Here is a 26,223-nt window from a genome sequence, read left to right on the forward strand (position 1 = left end):
AGGGCCCATGCTTTCAGAGAAATCTGTGTCCATGTCCTGATCACTCACGTGACAGCGCTGACGTCGCCTCCTCGCCCGGTATCGCTTTGCCAGGTTCTGGTGCTGCATATACTGCTGGATAACGCATGTGGTGTTTAATGTGCTCCTAATTGCCAAAGTGAGCTGAGCGGCCTCCATGCTTGCCTTGGTATGGCGTCCGCACAGAAAAAAGGTGCGGAACGATTGTCTGCTGTTGCTCTGACGGAGGGAGGGGCGACTGACAACACGGCTTACAGGGTTGGCTTCAGGGAGCTAAAATCAACAAAGGGGGTGTCTTTACATCATGGAGTACTTCAGGCAGGACTTCACGGAGGGTTCCAATAAGAAATGGTGCATCTAAGTTATTGTTCTTATTGGAATGAGGAGGTTAGCCTGGCCTCTGATTGATACATGGCTAGATTTACCTCGCTGCACCTTCTCTGTGAGTGACTGCAGTGTGACCCAGAGGAATGAGTCCCCTAGACAGGGGAGGAGGCAAATGAGTACAAAACAAATCTGGTCTATTTCTTGTTTTGATCCACTCCATCTATCTTTTACATCTTTGGCTGGCAGCAGACGGTGCAGAAGGACTGCATGCCATCCACATCTTATGGCTGCTCGGCAGAAGATGGTACAGTACGACTGCTAGCCATCCTCATCTCTTGCCTGCCTGGCAGAAGATGGTACAATACGACTGCTAGCCATCCTCATCTCTTGCCTGCCCGGCAGAAGATGGTACAGTACGACTGCTAGCAATCCGTATCGCCTGCCTGCTCACCATAAGACGGTTCAATAGGACTGACTGCAGGACTAAAGAGAATGACCTGGTCAAGTCACTCCAAATTTAGTCCCTGCGCCCATGTCTGCCCAGGCGCTCCCAGCCGACGTGGCCAGGAGCACCTCGGACACGACGAGGACGACTACCAGTCGTATTGCACCGTCTGCTGCCAGAAGGCAATGGGTTGCTGCTACTGTGTAGCAAAGCCGTACCGCGTCTGCCAGCACCCAGGAGACATAGGGTGACGGTTACCTGAGCGGGCTCCATGCTTGCCGTGGTATGGCGTCTGCACAGGTAACTCAGGAAAAAAGGCGCGAAACGATTGTCTGCCCTTGCTTTCACGGAGGGAGGGAGGGAACGAGGGCCTGACGATATGTACCCAGAACCACCCGCGACAATGTTTTAGCCCCATCAGGCATTGGGATCTCAACCCAGAATTCCAATGGGCAGCGGAGACTGCGGGAACTGTGGGATAGCTATCCACAGTGCAATGCTCCGGAAGTCGACTCTAGCCTCGGTACTGTGGAAGCACTCCGCTGAGTTAATGCATTTAATGCACTTAGAGCATTTTCTGTGGGGACACACACACTCGAATATATAAAACCGATTTCTAAAAAATCGACTTCTATAAATTCGACCTTATTCCGTAGTGTAGACATACCCTAAGTGTAGTTTTCTGTGTGCAATTCTAGGGTTTTTTGTTTGTTTGTTTTTAAGCAAAGTGAAAAAAACAAATTCCATAATGTGATATTTTACTGACATCCACATGGGTTATCTGGAGGGCTGGAACCTTTACATACACCGCACATAACTCTGCCACTTGAGCTGACATTGGCTGACAGCAGAGGAATGATAAAACCCTAGGATCTTTGGCCATTACAGGCTCTGGAGAGAAGTGTACTCTAGTGTACTCACAGACTCTTCTGCCCAGACCTCCCCCTACCCCAAGTTTGACTCTTTCTGCCTCATCCTCTACAACCTGTACTTGTCCCAGTCCTGTCTCTACCCCTCCACTCGCTCCTCAGCCCCAACCCCACTCTACTCACCTAGCCAGTCCCATGTCTCAGGCTTCTGATCCCAGTCCCCTTTCCCAGGGAGTTCCACTGTCTCCTCTTTAGACTCCCCATTCCAGTCCCAGTCTTCCCCACTTTCAGCCCCTCCTAATCTTCCCCACTCCCTTGTTCCCAATCTCCTTGCCTAGCCAATACCAATATCCTCCCCCTGCTTGGCTTCCTGTTTCCCCCTTCCCCTGAGCCCACTGGCTCCCATTCCCAGTCTTAGTTCCTGGGTTTCTCACCCCATCTCAGTGTCCTCACCTCCCCCAGCTCCTTGTCACAGACTCTTTGCAAATCCCTCGGCAGCCAGCGCATCCCTCAGCCCATGCTGCTTCCTGCAGCCCCCACTGGCCTGGAACAGCGAACTGTGGCCAGTGGGAGCTGCAACTGGCCGAACCTGCGGACGCTGCAGGTAAACAAATCATCCCAGCCCGCCAGCAGATTTCCCTGATGGGCCGCGTGCCAAAGGTTGCTGATCCCTGGCATACAATATCCCTAAAGTAATTACTACTTTTGAGAGAATGGAGTTTCCAAACTACGCTGGGGGCACTGATGTGACTCATGTGCCCATAGTTTGCCCTCCTCAAGGAGCATGAGAACATAAACAGCAAAGGTTACTACTCCACCGTTATGCAGACTCTTGTGGATCCCAGAGGCCACTTTATGGATGCCAACATTGGCTGCACTAGGAAAGTTCATGATGCCAGGGTTTTCCAACTATTGGGAGTCTACATCCATGGACAAGATGCAACACTATTGCCACCAAACGACACTGTCATAAATGAAGTTTCTGTCCCCACTGTGATTTTGGAGGACTCTACATACCCCCCTATTGCCTTGCCTTATGAAACCATACCAGAATACCTGGCAAAACAATGTTTAATCACACTGTCAGAAGGTGCAGAATGGTTGCTGAAGGTGGGTTCAGCAAACTGAAATTCAGCTGGCGCTGTCTGAAGACCTGTTAGGATTCCAGTATTCATCAATGCTGTCTGCATTACTGTGAAGCCAAAGGTGAGCCATTTTCCCCGAATGGACCCAAAACAGTAATGGATCGCTGAATCGGTACACTATACCAGAAAGCGTGCCTATCACAGCTGGAGCAGGATGCGTCTGGGCAACACAAATCAGGGATGCTCTGTGCTCCCACGTTATGGGCTTGCACAGGCCAATGGAAGAGGGAGAATAGTATATTTATGAATGTGCTTGTACAATGTTTACAGTAAATGAGATACTGCCACATCATGCAACAAAATGGGGAGGGCTGATTGCCAAGCATTGTAACTTATAGGTGACATAACTGATTATGAACTGGGTAGGAGGTTGACTGCTATGCGCTGTACTTACAGGTGACATGACTGATTATGAACTGGGGACAGGGAAGTGTGGCAAGAACTGTGGATTTACAGCAGGGATTGACGTAGAGAAAATTATTGAATACTTATGTTCGAATACAACTTCCCAGCTGTTCCTTATCATGCGTTTATCTTTATTATTTAAAATACACACTATATGTGTGATGCAGTGATAGAAATAGACATTCTTAATAAAATAAACAGAAAAATAGAAAAACAGAAAAAACACTGCCACGGAGGCCAGCTACCACCGACACATCAATAATAACCCAACTCCAAAACCATTAATAAAACGAAGTGCATAAACCAAACATTAAATAGGGAACACCGTGACAACAAATAAATCCCCTTAGGTTGCATGTCCTGTGGCCTCCTTTCCCTTTCTTTCATGTTTAGTATGCTCTTGGCACCGCTGCACAGGGGTGGGAGGCCTGCACAGGAGATGGCTCAGCACAAGGTTAGAGGATTGTACATGGTAGATTTGCCCTGCCCAGCTGCTGTTAAGATTTGGTTGCATGGGCCACCCAAACTATGCAATTGTCCAAACTGTTTCTGCTTTGCAGCCCATGGTCCCATGGAAGGGACTCAGGGCATGGTGCAGGCGCAGCAGGAGCCTGTACTCTTGGGGTCATAAGCATAAACAGTCTCTCAAACAGGTCTTTCTGCTGTGCTCTATCTTCCTCTCTCAGCCAATGTTCCTGCTCTAGAAACTGCACTGCACTGCAATTCTGTCCTCTTACTCTGTAGCCTATCTGTGCCTTTCCACTTGCCATGAATCCTTCTCCTTCTGGTATTGCACCTGCTTCTTGTCCCTGTCCAGAACGTTCACCATAAGTTCATCACAGAAACACTTCTGCTGGGATTGGACTGTGACAGTTCTGCATCCCAGGGGTCTGCTTGACTGCACTCACACTGTCAAGGTGAAGAGGCAGAAAGGCCTAAGAGTAGAATCGAACAGTGTATTATTGTGTCAGTACTTTAAAATAGGTTTCTGCAGGCAAAAGTGGCTTGTGGAATCTCAAGGCCCAGAAATGATACTTTTCAAAACTGAACGTTCTGAGAGGAACGTTTCAGTTCCCTAAAGCTGTGTTAACACAACTGAATCACAGTGAAACGATGCAGAAACAATGGTAAGTTAAAATTTAAAATGTTTCTGTTTAAAAATTGCAGACCACCTTGATTTGTGGGCAGGGAAGTGACAGCTTACTAACTAAGCCCTCTCTATCCTTTCAGGGATTCCACCTTCTGGAGGACATCACAAGTCTAAAGGTTCCAAAATGTCAAAGGGACATTTTATTCCAAGCTGCCAGCAGCAAGCCAGCTGTGTATGCCACAGAGGTTTTCCAAGTTATGGTGACTGAATGCACATCTATGGAGTGGGCTGGTGATCTACAGAGCTGGAACTGGAAAGTACTCATTTTCCTGAAATTTGACTACCTCTCTTGAATTCCCTACTATGGGAAAAGTTTGCAGCTAACAGCACTGGGACTGGGCCAAAATTCATGGGGGGAAAATCAACAGGATGCTGTGTTAGCATCCACATGGATTACTGCTTCCCTGCAGCATCCAATGCGTGCTGCTCTGACCTCAACTACCCAGTGACCACTTGCAAACATACAACAACACAGACTCTCAAAAAACTACACAGCCATTTCCCCCACCCCCGACACATTTCTGGTGTATATACATTCCCCCAGCTGTACTTTGGACATAGAGTCCATTGCCCATGGACTACATTTAACTTCCCCACCAGATAGTTTACCATTTACATGCAGCTCATTACACTGTGGGGGGACTAATTTGTATAGCATGGCATACTAAAAGGGAAGGCAATATATGGTTCTTACAAAGATGTGCTGGAGTGGTAAAGGTAAGAATGTGCAAGTTTCTAGTAAAAATTAAATTTTAAATGCTTGTTTCATTGATGTTTGCGCTTCCTGGTTTCCATTTTGAATTCCATGTGGTGGTGCTGCTAAGGTGCTGACATTCCGTTTGCCACTGGCAGATACACGCTGCTGCCCTCAGCTTGTAATAAATTTTGCATTGGGTCACAAAGCAGAAATTCCTCCTACCCGTATAACAACAACAAACATGGAACCAGAAACTCACCAGGTTGAGGGGCTACTTCTGCTTCGTGTGTTTCTGCTGCTAGTTCTACAAGGGGCTGCTCCTCCGAAGAGCCATCAAAAAGGTCCTCTGAGTAGAGACCTAAGATGTGCTGCAGCTGCTCCAGTAGCAAAGCATCCTGGGAGACTGGTCTGAGCATGAGAGTCACTTCAACAGCCTCATCGGGTGCTTGCTCCCGTCCAGTATCAAACTAGATTCCAGGGTCAGAAGGTCACCATCTCTTCTAAACAGACTGTCATGAAGTGCTGATGGCTCAGTACTTGGTGCCATTCCCAGCACATGGTCAAACTCCTCATAAAACGGGCAGGATGATGGTGAGTTTCCAGAGGTGTGGTTCTCATCCCTAGTTTTCCAGTAGTTGTTCTTGGGATGCTTAATCCACTCTCTGCACTGGTCTGGTACATCCACAAAGCTGGCAGCTTCTTCACTATTTCCTTGTATGCATGGTCATTACTGGAACTCTTGCTGAAGTCAAATTGTTTGCTTGCCTCACACGAGAGTTTAACTAAAATCTGATTGTGCTCTCATGACCAGCTAGCAGTGCACTTGGCAAAGGACTTCTTTGTGTTGGTGGCCATTATAAACATAAGAGAAGGTTCACACTGCTTACAGTTCAGCAGTCAGAATAAAAAGGAAGGGCTAAATTCTGAGCAGCTGTACTTGAACCAGAGGGAGCACTTCCATTTCTTAGGAGTCATCTGGCCTTGGGATAGAAAGGCCCATGGGATTGTGGGACAGCATTGGTGAACTCTCAGGCCCCAGTATGGGAGGCATGGCCAGAGCTGCATCCATGCTGCAAAATTTGAGCCTGTCGGACTCAGGTTCAAATCTCTCCCCACACTGATGGGGTCCTGGGACCTGTGCATGGAGGGCTTGCTGGCCTGAGTCAGACATAATTATGTGTAGATGAAAGGTGGATATGAGCCCAAGCTTGCACTGCAGTGTAGACACATCCTAAATTGTTTTGGCTGAAATTTTCCAAAACACAGCCTAGGGCAGACACCCATTATGGAAAATTTCAGCCCAAATAATTAATCCATGTCAAAGTCATAAGCAACAGAAAATGGAGCCTTAGGGAAGTGTTGAGCAACCTTAATAGGTGATGTTACCAGCCGTGCTTATAATAAAATAATTATCCAGCTGTGGAATTTCTTGCACCCACTCGGACACATATGGGAACAATCATTGTCAGCGATATGCTTCTGGACTAGATGTATTACTGGTACTTCTCTTTTGGTGCAACAATTCGTATGTTTCCAGGTACAGACTAGGTGGCATTGTCAACTTCATTAATGTCAAGGTTCTTCTGAACAACAGACTGATGAGAGCATGCCTAAGTATTCCCTGTATACAGTGCAACATCTGCTTTGTCTGGCCAAATGTGAGATTTTTATGAAACATGTCAATACTAGTAGGTGCTAAAGACTCTTAAGAGTATGGTACAGGCATATCACTGACAACCCTACAATACCTAGATGGCACCAGTGACCAGACTTGTTCATCTTGGATTTGATTCTGTGAGGAGCAGAGCACCTCCACAGAGGCTCTCAATGAAAGCTGAAGTTGATAATCTGTGTGGGAACTCAGTTCAGCACTCTGGGTGCTCAACACCTATCCAAAAATGCTTAGCTCTTTGAAGATTCAGGCCTGTACAGATTATAGTGTATGGCCCAACTATTTCCTGTGGCTTTTTCCTGAGGGGTGAATTCGTGTGTCATTGATTGTGGAAGACGGGGTACATAAAATCTTGTTTTTGACTTGGATTTTCAAGCCATACATTATATTAAGTATTGTTCATGCACCCAATATATTGTACTAAGCACATTTTATAAATTAAAAAACAAATTGTTTTATGTATCTGTCATTTTTGGAATTGAACTACTGAATCACAGAATTGTAGGACTGGAAGGAACCTCGAGAGGTCATCTAGTTCAGTCCCCTGAACTCTTGGTAGGACTAAGTATTATCTAGACCATTCCTGACAGGTTTTTGTCTACAAATCTCCAATGATGGAGATTCCACAATCTTCCTGGGCAATTTATTCCAGTGCTTAACCACCCTGATGGTCAGGAAGTTTTTCCCAATGTCCAACCTAAACCGCCCTTGCTGCAATTTAAGCCCACTGCTTTTTGTCCTATCCTCAGAGGTTAAGGTAAACAATTTTTCTCCCTCCTCCTTGTAACAACATTTTGTGTACTTCAAAACTGTTATCATGTCCCCTCTTGGTCTTCTTTTCTCCAGACTAAACAACCCAATTTATTCAATCTTTCCTCACAGGTCATGTTTTCTAGACCTTTAATCATGTTAGTTGCTCTTCTCTGGACTTTCTCCAATTTGTCCACATCTTTCCTGAAATGTGGCACCCAGAACTGGACACTACTCCAGTTCAGGCCTAATCAGCACGGAGTACAGTGGAAGAATTACTTCTCATGGCTTGCTTACAACACTCCATGCCAGAATGACATTTGCTTTTTTGCAACAGTATTACACTGTTGACTCATGTTTAGCCTGTGATCCATTATGACCCCCTATACCTTACTGCAGTACTCCTTCCCAGGCAGTCATTTCCTATTATGTATGTGTGCAACTGATTGTTCTTCATAAGAGGAATATATTGCATTTGTCCTTATTGAATTTTATCCTATTGACTTCAGACCATTTCTCCAGTTTGTCCAGATCATTTTCAATTTAAAACGTATTCTCTAAAGCACTTGCAACTCCTCCCAGCTTGGTATCATCCGCAAACTATATAAGTGTACTCTCTATGCCATTATCTAAATCATTTGATGAAGATATTCAACAAAACTGGACCCAAACTGATGCCTGTGGGACCCCACTTGACTGTGAACTACTAGTAACTACTCCCTGGGAATGGTTTTCCCACCAGTTATGCACCCACCTTATAGTAGCTCCATCTAGCTTGCATCTCCCTAGCTTTTTATGAGAAGGTCATGCAAGATCGTATCAAAAGCCTTACTAAAGTCAATATATAAGACATCTACCACTTCCCCCCACCCACAAGGCTTGTTACCCTGTCAAAGATCGCTATTAGGCTGGTTTGAGAACGATTTTCTCTTAAGTATCAGTCAGCATGGATATGTCATTACCTTATTATCTTCTAGATGTTTATGGAAATTGATTGCTTACTTATTTGCTCCATTATCTTTCTGGGTACTGATGCCAAGTTGAGTGGTCTGTAATTCCCCAGGTTGTCCTTATTTCCCTTTTTATATATTGGCACTATATGCCCTTTTCCAATGCTCTGGAATCTATCCCATCTTCCACGACTTTTCGAAGATAATTGCTAATGGCTCATATCTCCTCAGTCACCTCCTTGAGTAATCTAGAATTTATTTCATCAGGACCTGGTGACCAAGACATCTAACTTGTCAAAGTAATTTTTTACTTGTTCTTTCCCTATTTTAGCCTCTGATCCTACCTCATTTTCACTATCATTCACTATGTTAGACATCCAATCGCTACTATCCTGTTTGGTGAAAACTGAAACAAAGAAGTCGTTTAGCACTTCTGCCATTTTCACATTTTCTGTTATTGTTTCCCCCCCCTCATTAAGTAATGGGCATACTCTGTCCTTAGTCCTCCTCTTACTTCTAATGTATTTGTAGAATGTTTTCTTGTTATCCTTTACATCTCCAGCTAGTTTGATCTCGTTTTGTGCCTTGGCCTTTCTAATTTTGTCTCTATATACTTGTGTAATTTGTTTACATTCATCCTTTCTAATTTGACCGAGTTTCCACTTTTTGGAGGACTTTTGTGAATTTGAGATCACTGAAGATTTCCTGGTTAAGCCAGGGCGGTCTCTTGCCATACTTCCTATCTTTCCTATGCAATGATAGTTTGCTCTTGTGTCCTTAATAATGTCTCTTTGAAAGACTACCAACTCTCCTGAACTCCCTGAGTTGCTAAACTCTGTCTTTTTGAAATCCATTATCTTTATTGTGCTGTTTACCCTGTTACCATTCCTTAGAATCATGAACTCTATCACTTCATGATCCACTTTCAAATTCTTAACCAGTTCCTCCCTATTTGTCAAAATTAAATCTAAACAGCCTCTCCCCTAGAAGCTTTCTCCATCTTCTAAAATAAAAAATTGTCTCCAATATATTCCAAGAATTTGTTGGATAATCTGTGCCCTGCTGTGTTATTTTCCCAACAGATATCTGGGTAGTTGAAGTTCCCCATCACCACCAAGTCTGTGCTCTGGATGATTTTGTTAGTTATTTAAAAAACCTCATCCACCTCTTCTTCCTGGTTAGGTGTAGTAGACCCCTACCATGATATCACCCTTGCTTTTTTACCTCTTTTATCCTTACCCAGAGACTTTCAACAAGTCTGTCTCCTATTTCCATCTAACCTCAGTCCAAGTTTATACATTTTTGATATATAAGGCAAAGCCTCCCCCCTTTTCCCCTACCTGAGCAAGCTGTACCTTTCTATACCAATATTCCAGTCGTGTGTATAATCCCACCAAGTCTCAGTGATGCCAACTATGTCATAGTTGTGTGTATTAACTAGTATTTTCAGTTCTTCCTGCTTTACTTCTCACTTTAGTATACGGGGCATATACCCCATTGAAGTAACAGAGATGAGGAAAGGCACAGGAGAAATACAGTGCAATAAAAAAACCCATCACAATAGTGTGGAAAAAGAAAAGGGATAGCCCAAATGTGACACAGCATTTAGAAGATTTTGAAGGGCGCAGTGGAAAGGTAGAACGTGCTGACAGAGAAACTTTCATTCTGAAAGAAAGCACTCTTGGCTTGATTAAAATTAAGCTCTAAAGGGTGTTTTAATCAATCCAAAATGTTCAGAAAAATAATGACGAAAATAATTAACATACATTTCTAAAAAAGTTATGTAAAAAAGTTGAAAAACTGGAAATGGAAAGCAAGAATCTTGAGAAAAAACAAGAATACCTCATCACCCATTTGTGGCACAAACGGACACCGACGAGGAATAGTATCTGTAATCCATGCTGAAGGCAGCCATTCTTCCAACGTCAAGCCATTTTCTGCCAAAACTCCTACAGCCAACCTCTAAAGAAAATGCACACAATAATACATTAATAAGAATAATTCACCCTTTACCAAAACTCACAATTTGTCCCCAAAATATATTATTATTTTTGTCAAAGTCTCAACTCGATTTTTGTGAAAATGACTGATTTTTATCATAAAAAGGAAAATAAATGACATAACCAGATTAGAAATGCTATTGAAAAGTTTAGGGTAATTTTATAGTGCAGCAGCGAAATGAGACTTTTTATAATCAAAACAATGAAACTTGAATTTAATACAGGTACTTTCTTTTACCAAATAACATTTGACTGATGTACATAAAGTACGAATTTATTAGCGTCCAGCCATATGACAAGTTTTGAGGGTTAAGAGATAAGCAATTGAAATTTCCCAAATTCTATATTCTATTGCAAAAAAACCCTATGTTAAAAGAACATTATTAAAGATCCAGTGGTGACTGATCTTTGGAGATTTTAAAGGTGAAGCTCTAGCAAGTTTTTACTAAGCAGGCCAAATTAGGATACATTTTCATGGGAACAGCAAAAAACACATCCCTGACACAAATACCACTCCCCCTGCCAATTTTAAGTGCCCACTTCAAAGTGTGGAGGTGTTAAAGCTTCTCAAAGAAAAGGTTGCCAAAATAATAGACAGTGCAACCAGCCCTGTCTATAATGTATACACATTAGGAAGTTCAATTAGTTACAGACTAACACGGCTGCTACTCTGAAATCTACAGTAACTGTGGTTCTTTGAAATGTTGTAGTAAGTGTGGATCCTACTCTAGGTGTGAATGTGATCCATGCATTGGGAGACTGAATTTTTCATTTTTTTTTATTTTACAAGTAACGTCCAGCAGAGCCTCCCATACGAGCGCATAGAGCGTGGAGCGGCTATGACCTTCCCCTCAGTTCTCTCACATTTTAAAGCCTATGTAGCTGAGGACTCCGAAAAATAAGGATGGAAGGTGGGTCGTGGGGCTACAACATCTTGAAGAACCTCAATTACTGTAGGGTAAATAACTGTACTTTCTTGTTCGAGTATGGTATTAGTATAAGTCCCACTCCAGGTGACAGTCAAGAAGAATCCTCCCTGGATGCGAGTGAAGAGTCTCAGTTGTATTAGTCAAACATGGATTGAAGTACTGCTCTTCCATATGCAACATCTGCTCTGGCAGCCATGTCAAATGCACAGCTTTCACCAAGGTCACTGAGTTGCTCCATGTGGCTACCTTACAGATCTCAGCTACCAGTATAGTTCTAAAGCAGGCTGAAGATGCTGCCTATGCCCCAGGTGGAGTGTTTGCAGGGAGAGCCTTGCCATACAACAGATAGTAAGTAGGTAAAAATGCACTGAATAATTCTCTTTGAGATTCTCAGGGGTGAGATAGCTTGGCCTTTTGATGTACTGGATATGGCCACAAAGAGACAGGGAGAAACTCTGAAAGTCTTGTTTATGTCATATAGCAGGGCCCCAGTAACATCCAGAATATAAAGCTTCTTTTCTCCTGGTGATGAGTGCGGCTTTGAGAAGAATGGTAAGGTGACAGACTGGCTTAGGTGAATTCTGAGACCACTGTGGGGATGAATTTAGGGTCTGGCTTCATCACCACTTTGTTCCTGTGGAAGGATATATATCCCAGCCCAGTCATGAGAACTTGCAGTTCACTGACTCTCCATGCTGATGTGATGGCTATCAGAAAGACGATCTTGATGGTGAGGTGGTATAATGAACATTCTACTGATGGCACAAATGGCGACTCCAGGCTTCGCTACACTACAATGTGGGAGTAGGGTCCCTAGTCTGGGGGAAGGTAGGGAGAAGGTCCTTGAGGAATTTCAACACTGTAGGGTATGAAAAGACTGAGTATGACTGTATCAGAGCGAGACATGCTGATATGACTTCCAGATGAATTTTAAGGAAAATAAAGGCAGCATATAGTCCAGAATCTTTGGTATAGGATCTGAGTTGGATTCACATTGTTTGAGCTGCTCATATGGAAAATATTTGCCATTCTGTAAAAGAATCTTCTGGACCTGCCGGGAGCAGTCTTTGTGTGTCTTGCTCAATAAGCCAACATTCAGGCCACCAAGCATCACCCTGGGTCCAGATGCAATATTTGTCCCTAGTTCTGAGACAGCATTTCAAGGCAGGTGGGAAGTCATATTGGGGGTGGGGGACTGGCTGGACAAATGCAGGAGATCCAACAGCCAAAATCGTCTCAGCCAGCAGGGCAGTATCATGATGACTGTAGCTCTGTCCCATTTGATCTTGGATATGCTCTTAGGGATCAGTGGGAAGGCATACAAGACCACTGAAGTAGAAAGGTGCTAGAAAGGGAGCTGGGGCTTATACTGCCCATGGAGCAGAAATCCCTGCATTTGGCATTATCTGCCATGGTGAAGAGGTCTATGGTGGGAGTTCCCATCAACAAAATATTTCCACGGTGACCAGTTGTGGCTGGTTACCACATTCCTGCCCAGAAAGTCCGCCAGGTCATTGCTGAGCCCTGGTAGGTGTAGAGCTATCAGAGTCACTCCTTGCCAATGGGACTGTTCTTGGAACTTGAACACCTCCAAGCAGAGGGGAGATGATCAAGCGCCTCCCTGTTTGTTTAGTGCATCGACGACATGTTGCCTGTCACAATCTGTACTGTGGGTGTTTCAGAGTATGAGAAGGAATGCCATATAAGCCAGTCTGATAGCTCTCAGTTCCAAGTTGTTCATGTGAAGTTTTAGATAATCTTGAGACCCTGAACCTTGCATTTTCAGATGGCTCCAGTGGGCACCCTAGTCTGTCCCTGATACATCTCTCCAGCATCATCATTGCGAAGGGGAACAAGAAGGATATCCCCTTTTCTTACATTCAAAAGATATAGCCATCACTTGAGTTCCTGCAGAATATGGGGGGGGGAGGGGCGGGGGAAGGCTGTGATTTGTTTGGTCATAAGGTGTGTGGACGGGATATACTCCATCCTCAGCCACCATTGTAATGGCTGCAGGCAAAGCCTGGCAAGCTGCATCACACGTATGTGCACAAGGACCAAAATGGCCCAAACACACACACACACAGTGTTCTGCAGATCATACACTGTTGACTGAAGGGACCAGAACCTGTATTCTGGCATAAAAGCTTTCACCAAACTGGAGTTAAGCACCGCACCTATGAACTCTACTGTCTGAGCTAGTACAAGAGATTATTTCACATACTTCACTAGGAGTTTTAAGGGAAAGAATAGGGAGAAAATGCAATCCAGAGCTGTCTCTTCTTGGGACCTGCCTCTGATCAGCCAGTCATTTAGACAGGGGCAGACAGGGATTCCTTCCTTCCTTAAAAAGGAAAGGAGTATTTGTGGCACCTTAGAGACTAAGGCCAGAAACTTAGTTAACAGTCAGCATCAGAAAGAATCTGAAAAGCAAAACCCTGTATGGGTAATGGTAAGGCCGCACTGTGAATCTTAGGTATTTCCTCAGGGGTGGAAGCTGAGAACTGCAAACCAGTTATGAACTTGACAGAGGCAAGCATTACCCTCCTAAACCTTACTCCTGTAACAACTAAACAGGCAGTCTGCTAATGTTCCCATTGTTAGTTAATTGTTCCCATTCTTAGTCGATTGAGGCTCCTTTACCTTGCCAGAGTGATGTAAAGGAGCCTTACTGTAAATGATAGTAACGGAATCCTCAGCTAGGAAAGTCTATCTGCTTTCTCCCTTTTTTCCTGTGCCAAAGAGGCACAATGGGGTTAGATTACAGCTCAGGATCTATTTTACTTATCCATTTAAAAAAATACAGGACAATGATTAGCAAAACTGTACAAAAGTCTGAGCAATTTAAAGCAACAGTCTACTTTACAGAATACCAAACATCAAAATAAAAGTAATGTCATTTAAATGAAAATCCAGGATTATAACTGGAATGCAGGGTCTTGGTTACCAAGTATTTGGAACTTAACTTTCATTTGTTTAGGAAATGCTGAGCAGTTATTATGATTTTTTTTCTGTATGGTAGTTTATTTTGGTAATTTATTTAAATGAAATGGGAGTGATTATATTGCATTATTTTGACAAATAAAATATGCAGAATTTTTGAATTTTTTGGTGCAAATTCCCCCAGAAATAGAATCTGAGACTGCATGCATGTTTGTTGAGTCTCCTTAAGTATAGGATAGGACAAAGAACTCCTTTTTTCTTCTTCAGAACAAGGAAATAAAAGGAGCAGAAGAATCTCTCTCTGTATTATTATTATTTCATTATTATCGTAGCATTTAAAAGCCCCTGTCATGGATCAGGACCCTACAGTGCTAGGTGCTATACAAGTGCAGAACAAAAAATGGACAATCCCTGCCCCAAAGAGCTCACAATCTAAGAGACAGCAGACCAATACACAGAAACAATAAGCCCAGTGAGGTTCAGTATGGGTCAGCACAATAGGCTGTGGTCTCAGTACACCAGCAGTCTAGTTACTTGCACTTTGGCTCCTAGACAAAGCCATGAGGTCACTTAAATTTGCAATAGGCTCTCATGAGAAGGTCCCTGAAGAGGGACAAAGAAGGGGAGTTGGTAGGGGGCAGACAAAAAGGATTAGATATGGTAGCCATGGACTATGATCTCCAGCACCCATCTGTCTGAGGTTATAACAAGACCATGTCCAGTGGAGGGGCAAGGCAGGTCATGCTCTGAGGACTGGTTCTTATGCAGCTCTTGACCATCCTCTCAATTATGCTGACAGGTCATTACGGCAGAGTGTGGGGCTAAAGTCGAGGGGAGCTGACGCCCCATGTTGTAGTACAAGTACTCTGGGTGTCTGTGTTTAGATATAGTATGCAGTCTCTGCTGGTGTGATAGTTGATGCCTTTCAATAGGGTGGGGGAATGTAGATTCCCAGAAAGTGTAAAGTTGCTTTGGAATCTTTCAACAAGTGTAAGGAACTATCGTTAGTTCGCTGACCAGCTCCAAGCACTAAAAGGGCAAGTCCTAATCCATTGCTTGTGCCTGTGAGGAATACCCGAAGCTTGGAGTCACGCCACACTCTGCATGGTCACTGCAGTGGCCATAGACCTGCCAGTGATGTCAGACATATTCATTACCTGTAGAGCAGTGGTTCCCAAACTTGTTCTGCCACTTGTGCAGGCAAAACCCCTGTCGGGCCGGGCTGGTTTGTTTACCTGACGTGTCCGCAGGTTCAGCCGATCGCGGCTCCCACTGGCCGCGATTCGCTGCTCCAGGCCAATGGGAGCTGCTGGAAGCAGCACGGGCTGAGGGACACACTAGTTGCCACTTCCAGCAGCTCCCATTGGCCTGGAGCAGCAAATCGCGGCCAGTGGGAGCCGCGATTGGCCGAACCTGCGGACGTGGCAGGTAAACAAACCAGCCCGGCCCGACAGGGGCTTTCCCTGCACAAGTGACAGAACAAATTTGGGAACCACTGCTGTAGAGCCATTATGGCCACAAGTTGGCCTGCTATTATAATGTCTTTCAGCTCCTCTCTGCTTTCATGATGGACATTGGCCAGGAAAGGTGTAATCTTGTCCCATGTTAAAAAGTTGCATTTGGCCAGAAATGCCTGGCACTTGGCCACCCTCAACTGTAGCAAGCCAATGAGTATGCATTTCTTCCAAACAGATCTAAGTGTTTGGGATCCTTGTTGTTAGGTGTGTTCTAGGTGGATCTCAATATCTCCTGGACAAACAAGACCAGCAGGGAGCCAGAGTTGGGATGGGTGTTAAAAAGTGCTTGAATCCTGAGAGGGGTACCTGACAAGGTGGATAAAAATCAATGATTTTTTTTTTTAATAAAAAAAAAAAAAGTTTTTTTTATTTAAATCAGGTTTTTTTGAAAAAACCTATCTAAAGATAGTTTTAATTCAGATACATATTTCATCATGGAATAGGGATTATAAATTCTAATGCTATAGTATGAGATAATATTTTCATGTAATGTTTAAGAAAAGTTTTGTAAATGTGTTCCAACAGTTCATGGATTAGGGACCCAAATTTATGGGGCTCCAGGGGCCTCTGTATAGATTATGTAGGTTAATCTTTCTACCTACCCAATGGGACTCAGTGCTCAGTCTAGAAGATACCATCAGAAATGCTCAGTTTTACAGTTCTCCAACTGGATGTGTGTCTCCAGAGATAACATGCTTGCTAACAGCAAAAATGTTTTTAAAATGAATGAAAAAACAAACAAACAAACAAATAAATAAATAAAATATAGAGGTGAGAAATAACAGACCTCAACCCTATTGTCCTTCTGAACATTTTTGTACAGAGTCAATACCTTACCTCTCTCTAAAAGTGCAAAGTTTCAAAAAGTTCAATAAATAGAAGATTGTTGCGGGCAGAATAGATCTGGACAGGGAGAAGAAGTCTGGAGATAAATGTGAGAAGGAGGGACAGGCAGTAGAAACAAAAGTGAAACTGTTTGAGCAGCATATTCCAGAAGTCTTGAGGTCTTTTTAAGTGTAGCCTTCATTGATTTGAGATCTACCATGCCATTCTCTCACTAGAAGGGAAAACCTATAATGGCAGCAGGCCGTAAAAGAGACCCAGTTTGGGAATATTTTAATGAAGTTCCTCTGCCTGTGGGTAAGAGGCATGCGTGCAAAATGCAAACAGTGCAACAAAGAAATACAAGGCCTGGTAGCCCGAATGAAACAACATCATGAGAAGTGTTCCTTGTCAGAAGGAAGCTGCGCTGAAAATGATGAAACATCTGAACATGCAGGATCTTCAGATGGGTAAACTTTTTTATTTCATACTTCTTTCTTAAGGACTGCCTGTCTTCCTTCTGGACTATTCTTGAATTCTCATATTTGAGCAAAAAATATAGTTGTTACTCTATGGTACTATCATTTTAGATGTAGTTGTGGTAAAAAATAAATAGCTGAAATAGGCAGATCTTCCTTATACAATTTCACCTTTAAAGTAGTACTGAGTGGCAGTGAATGCAATGAGTAATACTAAATAAGCAGTATGGTAATAATAATTAAATAACTGCATTGAGTTATTTTGTTTAGGAGAATCCATCCTCAACATACAGGATTCTGAAAACTATCCACCTTCAAGATCACCATCATTTTCTATAGTTTCAGAGTTATCTGCCAATGATAGTGTTTCGGTCACATCATGTATGTCACATAGCCACAGTATATCTCACCTGTTGCAAAAAGAAAAAAAAAACTCCATCATCCAGAAACAACCATAGAAAAGTTTGTGATAAGAACCAGCAGATTACAAAAAGAGGTAATGGCTTGATTATGCAACAAACTCTCCTTTCTGTATGACTGAGAACCCACACTTCATTAACATGGTTCAGTCATTAAGACCAGGATACAGTCCACCTAACAGAGCAGATGTCACAGGCAAATTGCTGGACAAAGTGTATGAAAGAGAAATTGAGCAGTGTGCAAAAGTTCTAGACGGTAAAATTATTAACCTGAGTTTTGATGGGTGGAGCAATGTTCGCAATGATCCTGTTGTATGTGTTGTGCTCGTGTGACAACAGAAGAAGGAAGTGTCTTCCTTACAGAAACAACTGATGCATCAGGAAATGTACACATAGCAGAATACTTACAAGAAGCAGCAGTAAAAGTTATAATAAACTGTGAAAAAAAATTCAAGTGTCAGCTTGGTCACAGACAATGTTGCAAATGTATCCAAGATGAGAAGAAATTATTTAGAAGAGAGTAAAGAGAGTCCCAAACTAATAAACTGTTGCAGTGCTCATTTGATGCACCTTCTAGCCAAAGACTTCAGTGTTCCAGAAATAAAGACTAATGTTGTTGAAACTGCAAAATACTTCCGTAACAACCACTTTGCAGCAGCTGCTCTGAAAAAAGTGGGAGAAACCAAGTTAACTCCCACGAGACGTGCGATGGAACTCAGTAGTGGACTGTTCTGAGCACTATATCAAAAACTGGCCTAATCTGACAACAGTTTGTAAACAAAATCATGAAAAAATAGATGGCACTGTCACAGCCAAAGTTCTTAACATTGGGCTTAAAAGAAATGTTGAACACATGCTGAGTACCCTGAAGCCTTGAACAAAATGCAGAGAAATAGCTGTTTTATTGCTGATGCTGTTGAAATTTGGAAGGAACTGAGGGAGACCTTAAAAAGAGAAATATACAATGACAGAGTTAAATTACAAGCATTAAAAAACCAAATGGGACAAGCACTATCTCCAGGTAATTTTCTTGCAAATATTCTCAATACTCGGTACCAGGGTCAAACCTTAACTACTGAAGAAGAGGAGCTAGCTATGACATGGACATCCAGCAATCATCCCTCCTCTCCATAATGCCAACTATAAAAAACTTCAGAGCTAAGGGTGAAGCATTCAAGAAATATATGTTTGCTGATGATGTTTTAAAGAACATCACACCAGTGAACTGGTGGAAGTCACTTAACCACTTGGATTCAGAGACTGCTGAAGTGATAATCTCACTTAACAGCAGTAGCTTCTTCTGCTGGTGTAGATAGAATACTTTCTTCCTTCGCACTAATTCATTCAAAACTGAGAAATAGTTTGGGACCTGTTTTTCTTTTCCAGATTATGAACAAACAGGAAAATGAAGCTGAAGACGACTGAGTTAGCTGCAAAAGCCAATATTTTAAGTTTCTCATGTTGACCCGGCTAACATAGTTGATTTAATTTTTGTTGTTTTTTTTTTAAGAAAAGTATTTCATTTAACTATGTTAGTTAAAAACAATTTTAACAAAAACAAACCTGATTATTTAACTAAACGCAAAAATTCATATGCTTGTTTTGTTAAAATATTATGTGTTTTCTGCTGAAAAAAATCCAGAATACATAACGTTGTTGTTTTGGTTAAATAAAACAATTTAAATGTCTGGCTGGTGATGTTCTCCTAATACAGCATGGCAAGAAAATCCTCCAAATATTAATGATTAGCCTGTTGAACTGGAGACAGTTCACCTCCCAAAGACTTCATAAATATCTGCTTCAATTACCTTTGGTAAATAAATAACAAAACAATCATTCATTTTCTGATATAGCTGTAAAACTAACCTGAAAAGTTTTCAGAATAAACCACTGTTTAAAAATGTATGGTGTGTACCTTCTAAAAATGAAACCTACATCTGTCTCTGAGTTGTGAAGAATATGTATTAAGATTATAACAACCAACAAGAATGCACTTTTATGTAGAAATCCATGATTAAATTGAGTCTTCCTGACTATCAATTTGATTTAAATCAAATCCACCCTGGTACCTGGTACTGTTTTTCAGCATGCTTTGTGGGTCTTATAGTGGCTCATGTTTGCCACAAAAGTTCTTGCCAGATCTAGGAGGTCTACATTTATGGGGAGGAGCAATCCTGGAGAGACCAATGGCTGACAAAACTTTAAATAGCTCGTGAGTCTTCTCACAGATGACCAAAGTCTCAGTGTCCTAGGTGTCTGCAATCTGCACCAGCAGCTCTTGAAAGGCCCTGAAATTTTCCAGTGCTGGTACTGGTGTGGAGATTACAGTCTCATCTGGGGTTGGTTGCTGATTGTTAGAAGATATTGATCAAATTTTGCATCCTGGCAGATTCTAATGTATATTGACCTGCCTTTGATGCTGTTTAACACACAGTGTTGTGAAACCTAGCAGTGAGTGGGATCTTTGGCCTTTGGATCTCGTTCCTCTCTGTATTTCAGCAACTGAGGTTTTGCTAGTGAAACTCCTCTTCTGCAAAGGTTGGGACCAACTCCAAGGCCTGAAAAGATGGTTCCCACAATAGCCTCAGGAGGTGCCAGGGTACCTTCTTGAGCTCTTGCCCCAGTGTTTGGGGCAGCCCTTTTTAGCACCTTGCTTCAACTTCAGGCCTGTCAACGGTTTCAGTGCTGGGGGTGGCACCAATGCTGATGTCAACATTAAGTGTGGCTTCTGTGCCACTTCCTCTGCAGAAGTCTTCAAGCTCGGCTCTTCTGGATCGGATGCCACTCTCATAGACTTCTCCAGAAGGTGGAGCTTCAGCCTCATATCCCTCTACTTCTGGGTTCTTGCAGAGAAGGAGCAGCAGACCAAGCATCTGCTTAGGAGGCAAGACTCTCCCAAGCAGAACAGGCATCTGCTACGTATGTCTTTTAATGTAATTAGCCCATCATAAGATGGATAAGGTTGAAGCCTGTGGGTTTTGAGCTCACTATTATAAGTACCTTTTTACGAGGGTCTGTATGTGAGATGGAGCACTGTTCAGGGGAGTCTGCAAACAGCTTTCAGTGTGATAAGCACTACAACAGACTAGGGAAATAAAAATAAAAGAAAGAACGTGGTACTGAAGAATCACAGAATCATAGAATATCAGGGTTGGAAGGGACCTCAGGAGGTCATCTAGTCCAACCCCCTGCCCAGAGCAGGACCAATCCCAACTAAATCATCCCAGCCAGGGCTTTGTCAAGTCTGACCTTAAAAACTCCTAAGGAAGGGGATTCCACCACCTCCCTAGGTAACCCATTCCAGTGTTTCACCACCCTCCTAGTGAAAAAGTTTTTCCTAATATCCAACCTAAACCTCCCCCACTGCAACTTGAGATCATTACTCCTTGTCCTGTCCTCTTCTACCACTGAGAATAGCCTAGAACCATCCTCTCTGGAACCACCTCTCAGGTAGTTGAAAGCAGCTGTCAAATCCCCCCTCATTCTTCTCTTCCGCAGACTAAACAATCCCAGTTCCCTCAGCCTCTCCTCATAACTCATGTGTTCCAGACCCCTAATCATTTTTGTTGCCCTTTGCTGGACTCTCTCCAATTTATCCACATCCTTCTTGTAGTGTGGGGCCCAAAACTGGACACAGTACTCCAGATGAGGCTTCACCAATGTCGAATAGAGGGGAATGATCACGTCCCTCGATCTGCTCGCTATGCCCCTACTTATACATCCCAAAATGCCATTGGCCTTCTTGGCAACAAGGGCACACTGCTGATTCATATCCAGCTTCTCGTCCACTGTCACCCCAGGTCCTTTTCCGCAGAACTGCTGCCTAGCCATTCGGTCCCTAGTCTGTAGCGGTGCATTGGGTTCTTCCGTCCTAAGTGCAGGACCCTGCACTTATCCTTATTGAACCTCATCAGATTTCTTTTGGCCCAATCCTCCAATTTGTCTAGGTCCCTCTGTATCCTATCCCTGCCCCCCAGCGTATCTACCACTCCTCCCAGTTTAGTATCATCCGCAAATTTGCTGAGAGTGCAATCTACACCATCCTCCAGATCATTTATGAAGATATTGAACAAAACTGGCCCCAGGACCGACCCCTGGGGCACTCCACTTGACACCGGCTGCCAACTAGACATGGAGCCATTGATCACTACCCATTGAGCCCCACAATCTAGCCAACTTTCTACCCACCCTATAGTGCATTCATCCAGCCCATACTTCCTTAACTTGCTGACAAGAATACTGTGGGAGACCGTGTCAAAAGCTTTGCTAAAGTCAAGAAACAATACATCCACTGCTTTCCCTTCATCCACAGAACCAGTAATCTCATCACAGAAGGCGATTAGATTAGTCAGGCATGACCTTCCCTTGGTGAATCCATGCTGACTGTTCCTGATCACTTTCCTCTCATCTAAGTGCTTCAGGATTGATTCTTTGAGGACCTGCTCCATGATTTTTCCGGGGACTGAGGTGAGGCTGAATGGCCTGTAGTTCCCAGGATCCTCCTTCTTCCCTTTTTTAAAGATTGGCACTACATTAGCCTTTTTCCAGTCATCCGGGACTTCCCCCGTTCGCCACGAGTTTTCAAAGATAATGGCCAATGGCTCTGCAATCACAGCCGCCAATTCCTTTAGCACTCTCGGATGCAACTCGTCCGGACCCATGGACTTGTGCACGTCCAGCTTTTCTAAATAGTCCCTAACCACCTCTTTCTCCACAGAGGGCTGGCCATCTATTCCCCATGTTGTGATGCCCAGCGCAGCAGTCTGGGAGCTGACCTTGTTAGTGAAGACAGAGGCAAAAAAAGCATTGAATACATTAGCTTTTTCCACATCCTCTGTCACTAGGTTGCCTCCCTCATTCAGTAAGGGGCCCACACTTTCCTTGGCTTTCTTCTTGTTGCCAACATAGCTGAAGAAACCCTTCTTGTTACTCTTGACATCTCTTGCTAGCTGCAGCTCCAGGTGCGATTTGGCCCTCCTGATTTCATTCCTACATGCCCGAGCAATAGTTTTATACTCTTCCCTGGTCATATGTCCAACCTTCCACTTCTTGTAAGCTTCTTTTTTATGTTTAAGATCCGCTAGGATTTCACCGTTAAGCCAAGCTGGTCGCCTGCCATATTTACTATTCTTTCGACACATCGGGATGGTTTGTCCCTGTAACCTCAACAGGGATTCCTTGAAATACAGCCAGCTCTCCTGGACTCCTTTCCCTCTCATGTTAGTCCCCCAGAGGATCCTACCCATCCGTTCCCTGAGGGAGTCGAAGTCTACTTTCCTGAAGTCCAGGGTCTGTATCCTGCTGCTTACCTTTCTTCCCTGTGTCAGGATCCTGAACTCAACCAACTCATGGTCACTGCCTCCCAGATTCCCATCCACTTTTGCTTCCCCCACTAATTCTTCCCAGTTTGTGAGTAGCAGGTCAAGAAAAGCTCCCTCCCAGTTGGCTCCTCTAGCACTTGCACCAGGAAATTGTCCCCTACGCTTTCCAAAAACTTCCTGGATTGTCTATGCACCGCTGTATTGCTCTCCCAGCAGATATCAGGAAAATTAAAGTCACCCATGAGAACCAGGGCGTGCGATCTAGTAGCTTCTGCGAGTTGCTGGAGGAAAGCCTCGTCCACTTCATCTCCCTGGTCCGGTGGTCTATAGCAGACTCCCACCACTACAACACTCTTGTTGCTCACACTTCTAAACTTAATCCAGAGACACTCAAGAACCTCAAGATCTGTATATGATTTTGAGATAGTTCGCTGAAGTTACGTCTATGGGCTGAACGCCAGCTAGATTCCTTCTTGATGCCAAGGACAGCAAGACAGAACTGAGGGAAGTGTAGTGGGGCGCCTGCCCCACTCCAATAAGCAGGGGTTAAAAGCAGCCAAGCTAGGCTGATTGGGGAAGCGGCCACCGCTGTGGCCAGCTTAATTAGGGCCCAGCTGGCCCTGATAAGAGGGCTGTGGGCCAGAAGCTGGTGGAGTCTCACTGCAGCCCTGGAGTGGGAAGGGCCTAGCTGCCTGGGAGCTCACGGTATCAGAAGTAGAGCAGTGCTGGGGAAAGGCAAGAAGAGCTGGGGAGCTCCAGCCTGGCAAATCCCCAGGCTGTGGGCCTGGCTAAAGGCCAAAGTAGGTACTGGGCTTGCAAAGGTGCAGCCTGAGGTTAGGCAGGGGCAGCTGGTCCGACTCCTTTGCCCATGATGAGTGGCCTTTACAGACTGCAGTTTGCCACAGTGACTGGGGCCTAGATGACGACTGGCAGTAGCCACTGAAGTAAGGTGGGTTTAGAGGGCTGGGGGTTCCCCTGGGAGGGGAGACCTAGAGCAAGGGGTACTGCTGGGGAAGAACACCAAGGTAAAGGGCACCAGGGTCCGTGAGGGACACGGGGGCCTGAGGCAGGCGACACACCAGCCAACAGAAGGTGCTCCAGAGCTGGAAAAGAGCTAATTCCCAGGATGACCAGCAGGAGGCGCCATGCCAGTGAGTCTTCAACCTCGCTACAGGAAGGTCATAGGTGCCCTGCCATTTTTGCCCTCTTATGAGAGCAAAAGGCAATATAGGGTGAATACATGGCCTCAATGGACATTTCTATTCAATAAAATAAAATACATTTAAAAAAAATCCAGTCTAGCACGCACGGGGTCCATGTGCACCCAGATTAACAGACACATTGACCATAATCGAAGAATTTATGTCTATTTTAATTTTCAAAAAAGCACTTATCTGATAAAGCCCATGAACTTAGAAGTTATTTCTACTAACACGTGCATTAGAACAATATTCACATAAGGATCCTTTCAACCTACTATCAAATATGAAAATTTAATCCAGTTTACTCTAACCCACACAGAAGAGGCTTCAGAGAAAATATAGGTCTTGCAGCAGGTCCTGAGAGTTAACAAAACCCAGCTCTGTGAAACAAAAGATAGTGATGAAGAGGGAGTAAATTCCAGAGGTTAGGACACCTCAATGAATATGCCCTGCTGATAGCCACTTCTTAAATAAACTATATATGCATAAGGATAGATTTTAGTTTCTCTGCATATGTCTACATGGCAAGCAGAAACCTGTGGCAGAGAGTCCCAGAACCTGGCTATACAGACTCAGGTTCGTGATACGGCACTTAAAATAGTTGTGTAGAGGTTCAAACTCAGGCTGGAGGTTAGGCTCCAAAGCCTAGAGGGGTGGACTTCTACACAGCTATTTTTGGTGCCATAGCTCAAGCCCAATTCTGTAGACCTAGGCTCTAAGACTTGCTGCTGCGGATTCTGCTTGTCACATAGATGTACCCTCATTGTTTTATTTAGGTCATGTCCTAACCAAGTTAGTTCTCATGCAAGCCCCAAATTCTATCTAGACTGGGTAAATGACAGCTCCATAACCTGACCTGATAAAATGGAGACTAAGTTTTGTCTCTTCTGTATATAAAGCACCACTGCACACTCCACCTACCCAATTCCTCGTAAGGGTCTCTACTCACAATGAACAGCGTGTGTGTGTGAGTGTGTGTGTGTGAGAGAGAGAGAGTGTGAGTGTGTGTGTGTGAGAGAGAGAGAGTGTGAGTGTGTGTGTGTGAGAGAGAGAGAGTGTGAGTGTGTGTGTGAGAGAGAGAGAGAGAGAGAGGTCTTGGGTCAGATGACGAAAACTACCTTCTGAGACCCCAAAACCAAGCATTAGAGCCACTCAAGCAATTCCATCTACTGCTGCTAGGTTTCACGACATGCAGTAAACAGTATCAAAGGTGGGTCAACATGCCTAAGAATCTGCCTGGATGCAATAACTGACTAATATCAACTGAACTATCAGCAAAGATAAAGCAAACAGTGAAATCAGCCACCTATCCTTAACAATCCTTTCTCTTCATAAAAGGGAGATGTGAGAGAGGAAAATAATTGGAGAGACTGGCCATGCTGGGAGATGGTTTCTTAAAAATGATTTTAACATTAGGTTCTATAAGAGATGCTAGTACTTTCCCCTCCTATGAGACACTGACAATCTCCTCTAATAATGGGCATCATAATTCATTCCACCTTTTGCTAGCCTGCATCAGACAAGAAATATCAGTGTATAACCTGGGTTTTGGACGCAACATCCAACAGAACCTCAATAAACTACAGTGTCTGAAATTCAAGCAGAGAAGAATAGTTTCATCTGTCCCTCATCCCCAACTTGATGTTTCCAATGCAGATTCTGTCTGAGTTGTCTAAGTGATATTTTCTAACCATTGTGAAAATCCTCACAGTCCAAAATGCTCAACTCTGTAAACAAGATGACATCACCTGAATTAACAAGTCTGCTCGCCCCTGCAACAGTTCCATTGACCTGCAACTGTAACTTTACAGAAACTACAGTGGAAATGAAGATTTCCTCATCTCCTGAATAATTGTGGTGTAAGATTAGAAATACTTTTATACCACAGTCTGATTCAGAACAATACTACTAACTACTAGTCCTTTACCCTTTTCATTTGTAACAGATTTTCTATACATCATGGTAACTTGTGAAAATGAAGCCAGGAAAGAGGGTGAGGAAAGGGCCACTGAACCAATAGCTGAGGACAAAAAAAGACTACAGTGTTATACCAAACCCTCAGTGTAGTGTTCTCTCTTATTTAGTGTATGCTCCAGTCAGAGAGCTGAACTGGTTCCGTTAACATTTAAAGAGTGACCTATAAAACATGCCCTTTGCCCCAAA

General features: G+C 43.7%; 1 protein-coding gene across 3 annotated transcripts in view; it reads right to left on the minus strand.

Moving 5' to 3' along the window:
* PHIP (PHIP subunit of CUL4-Ring ligase complex) overlaps positions 1–26,223 on the minus strand; it is a 308,803-nt gene that overhangs the window by 71,675 nt on the left and 210,905 nt on the right. For all 3 annotated transcript variants that reach the window (XM_077812726.1, XM_077812725.1, XM_077812727.1), the window contains one exon: positions 10,271–10,390. In XM_077812726.1, the coding sequence (XP_077668852.1) occupies positions 10,271–10,390 (120 nt within the window). The remainder of the gene's footprint in view (positions 1–10,270; positions 10,391–26,223) is intronic.

This window comes from Eretmochelys imbricata, chromosome 3 (assembly GCF_965152235.1).
Source record: "Eretmochelys imbricata isolate rEreImb1 chromosome 3, rEreImb1.hap1, whole genome shotgun sequence".
Classification (NCBI taxonomy): domain Eukaryota; kingdom Metazoa; phylum Chordata; order Testudines; family Cheloniidae; genus Eretmochelys; species Eretmochelys imbricata.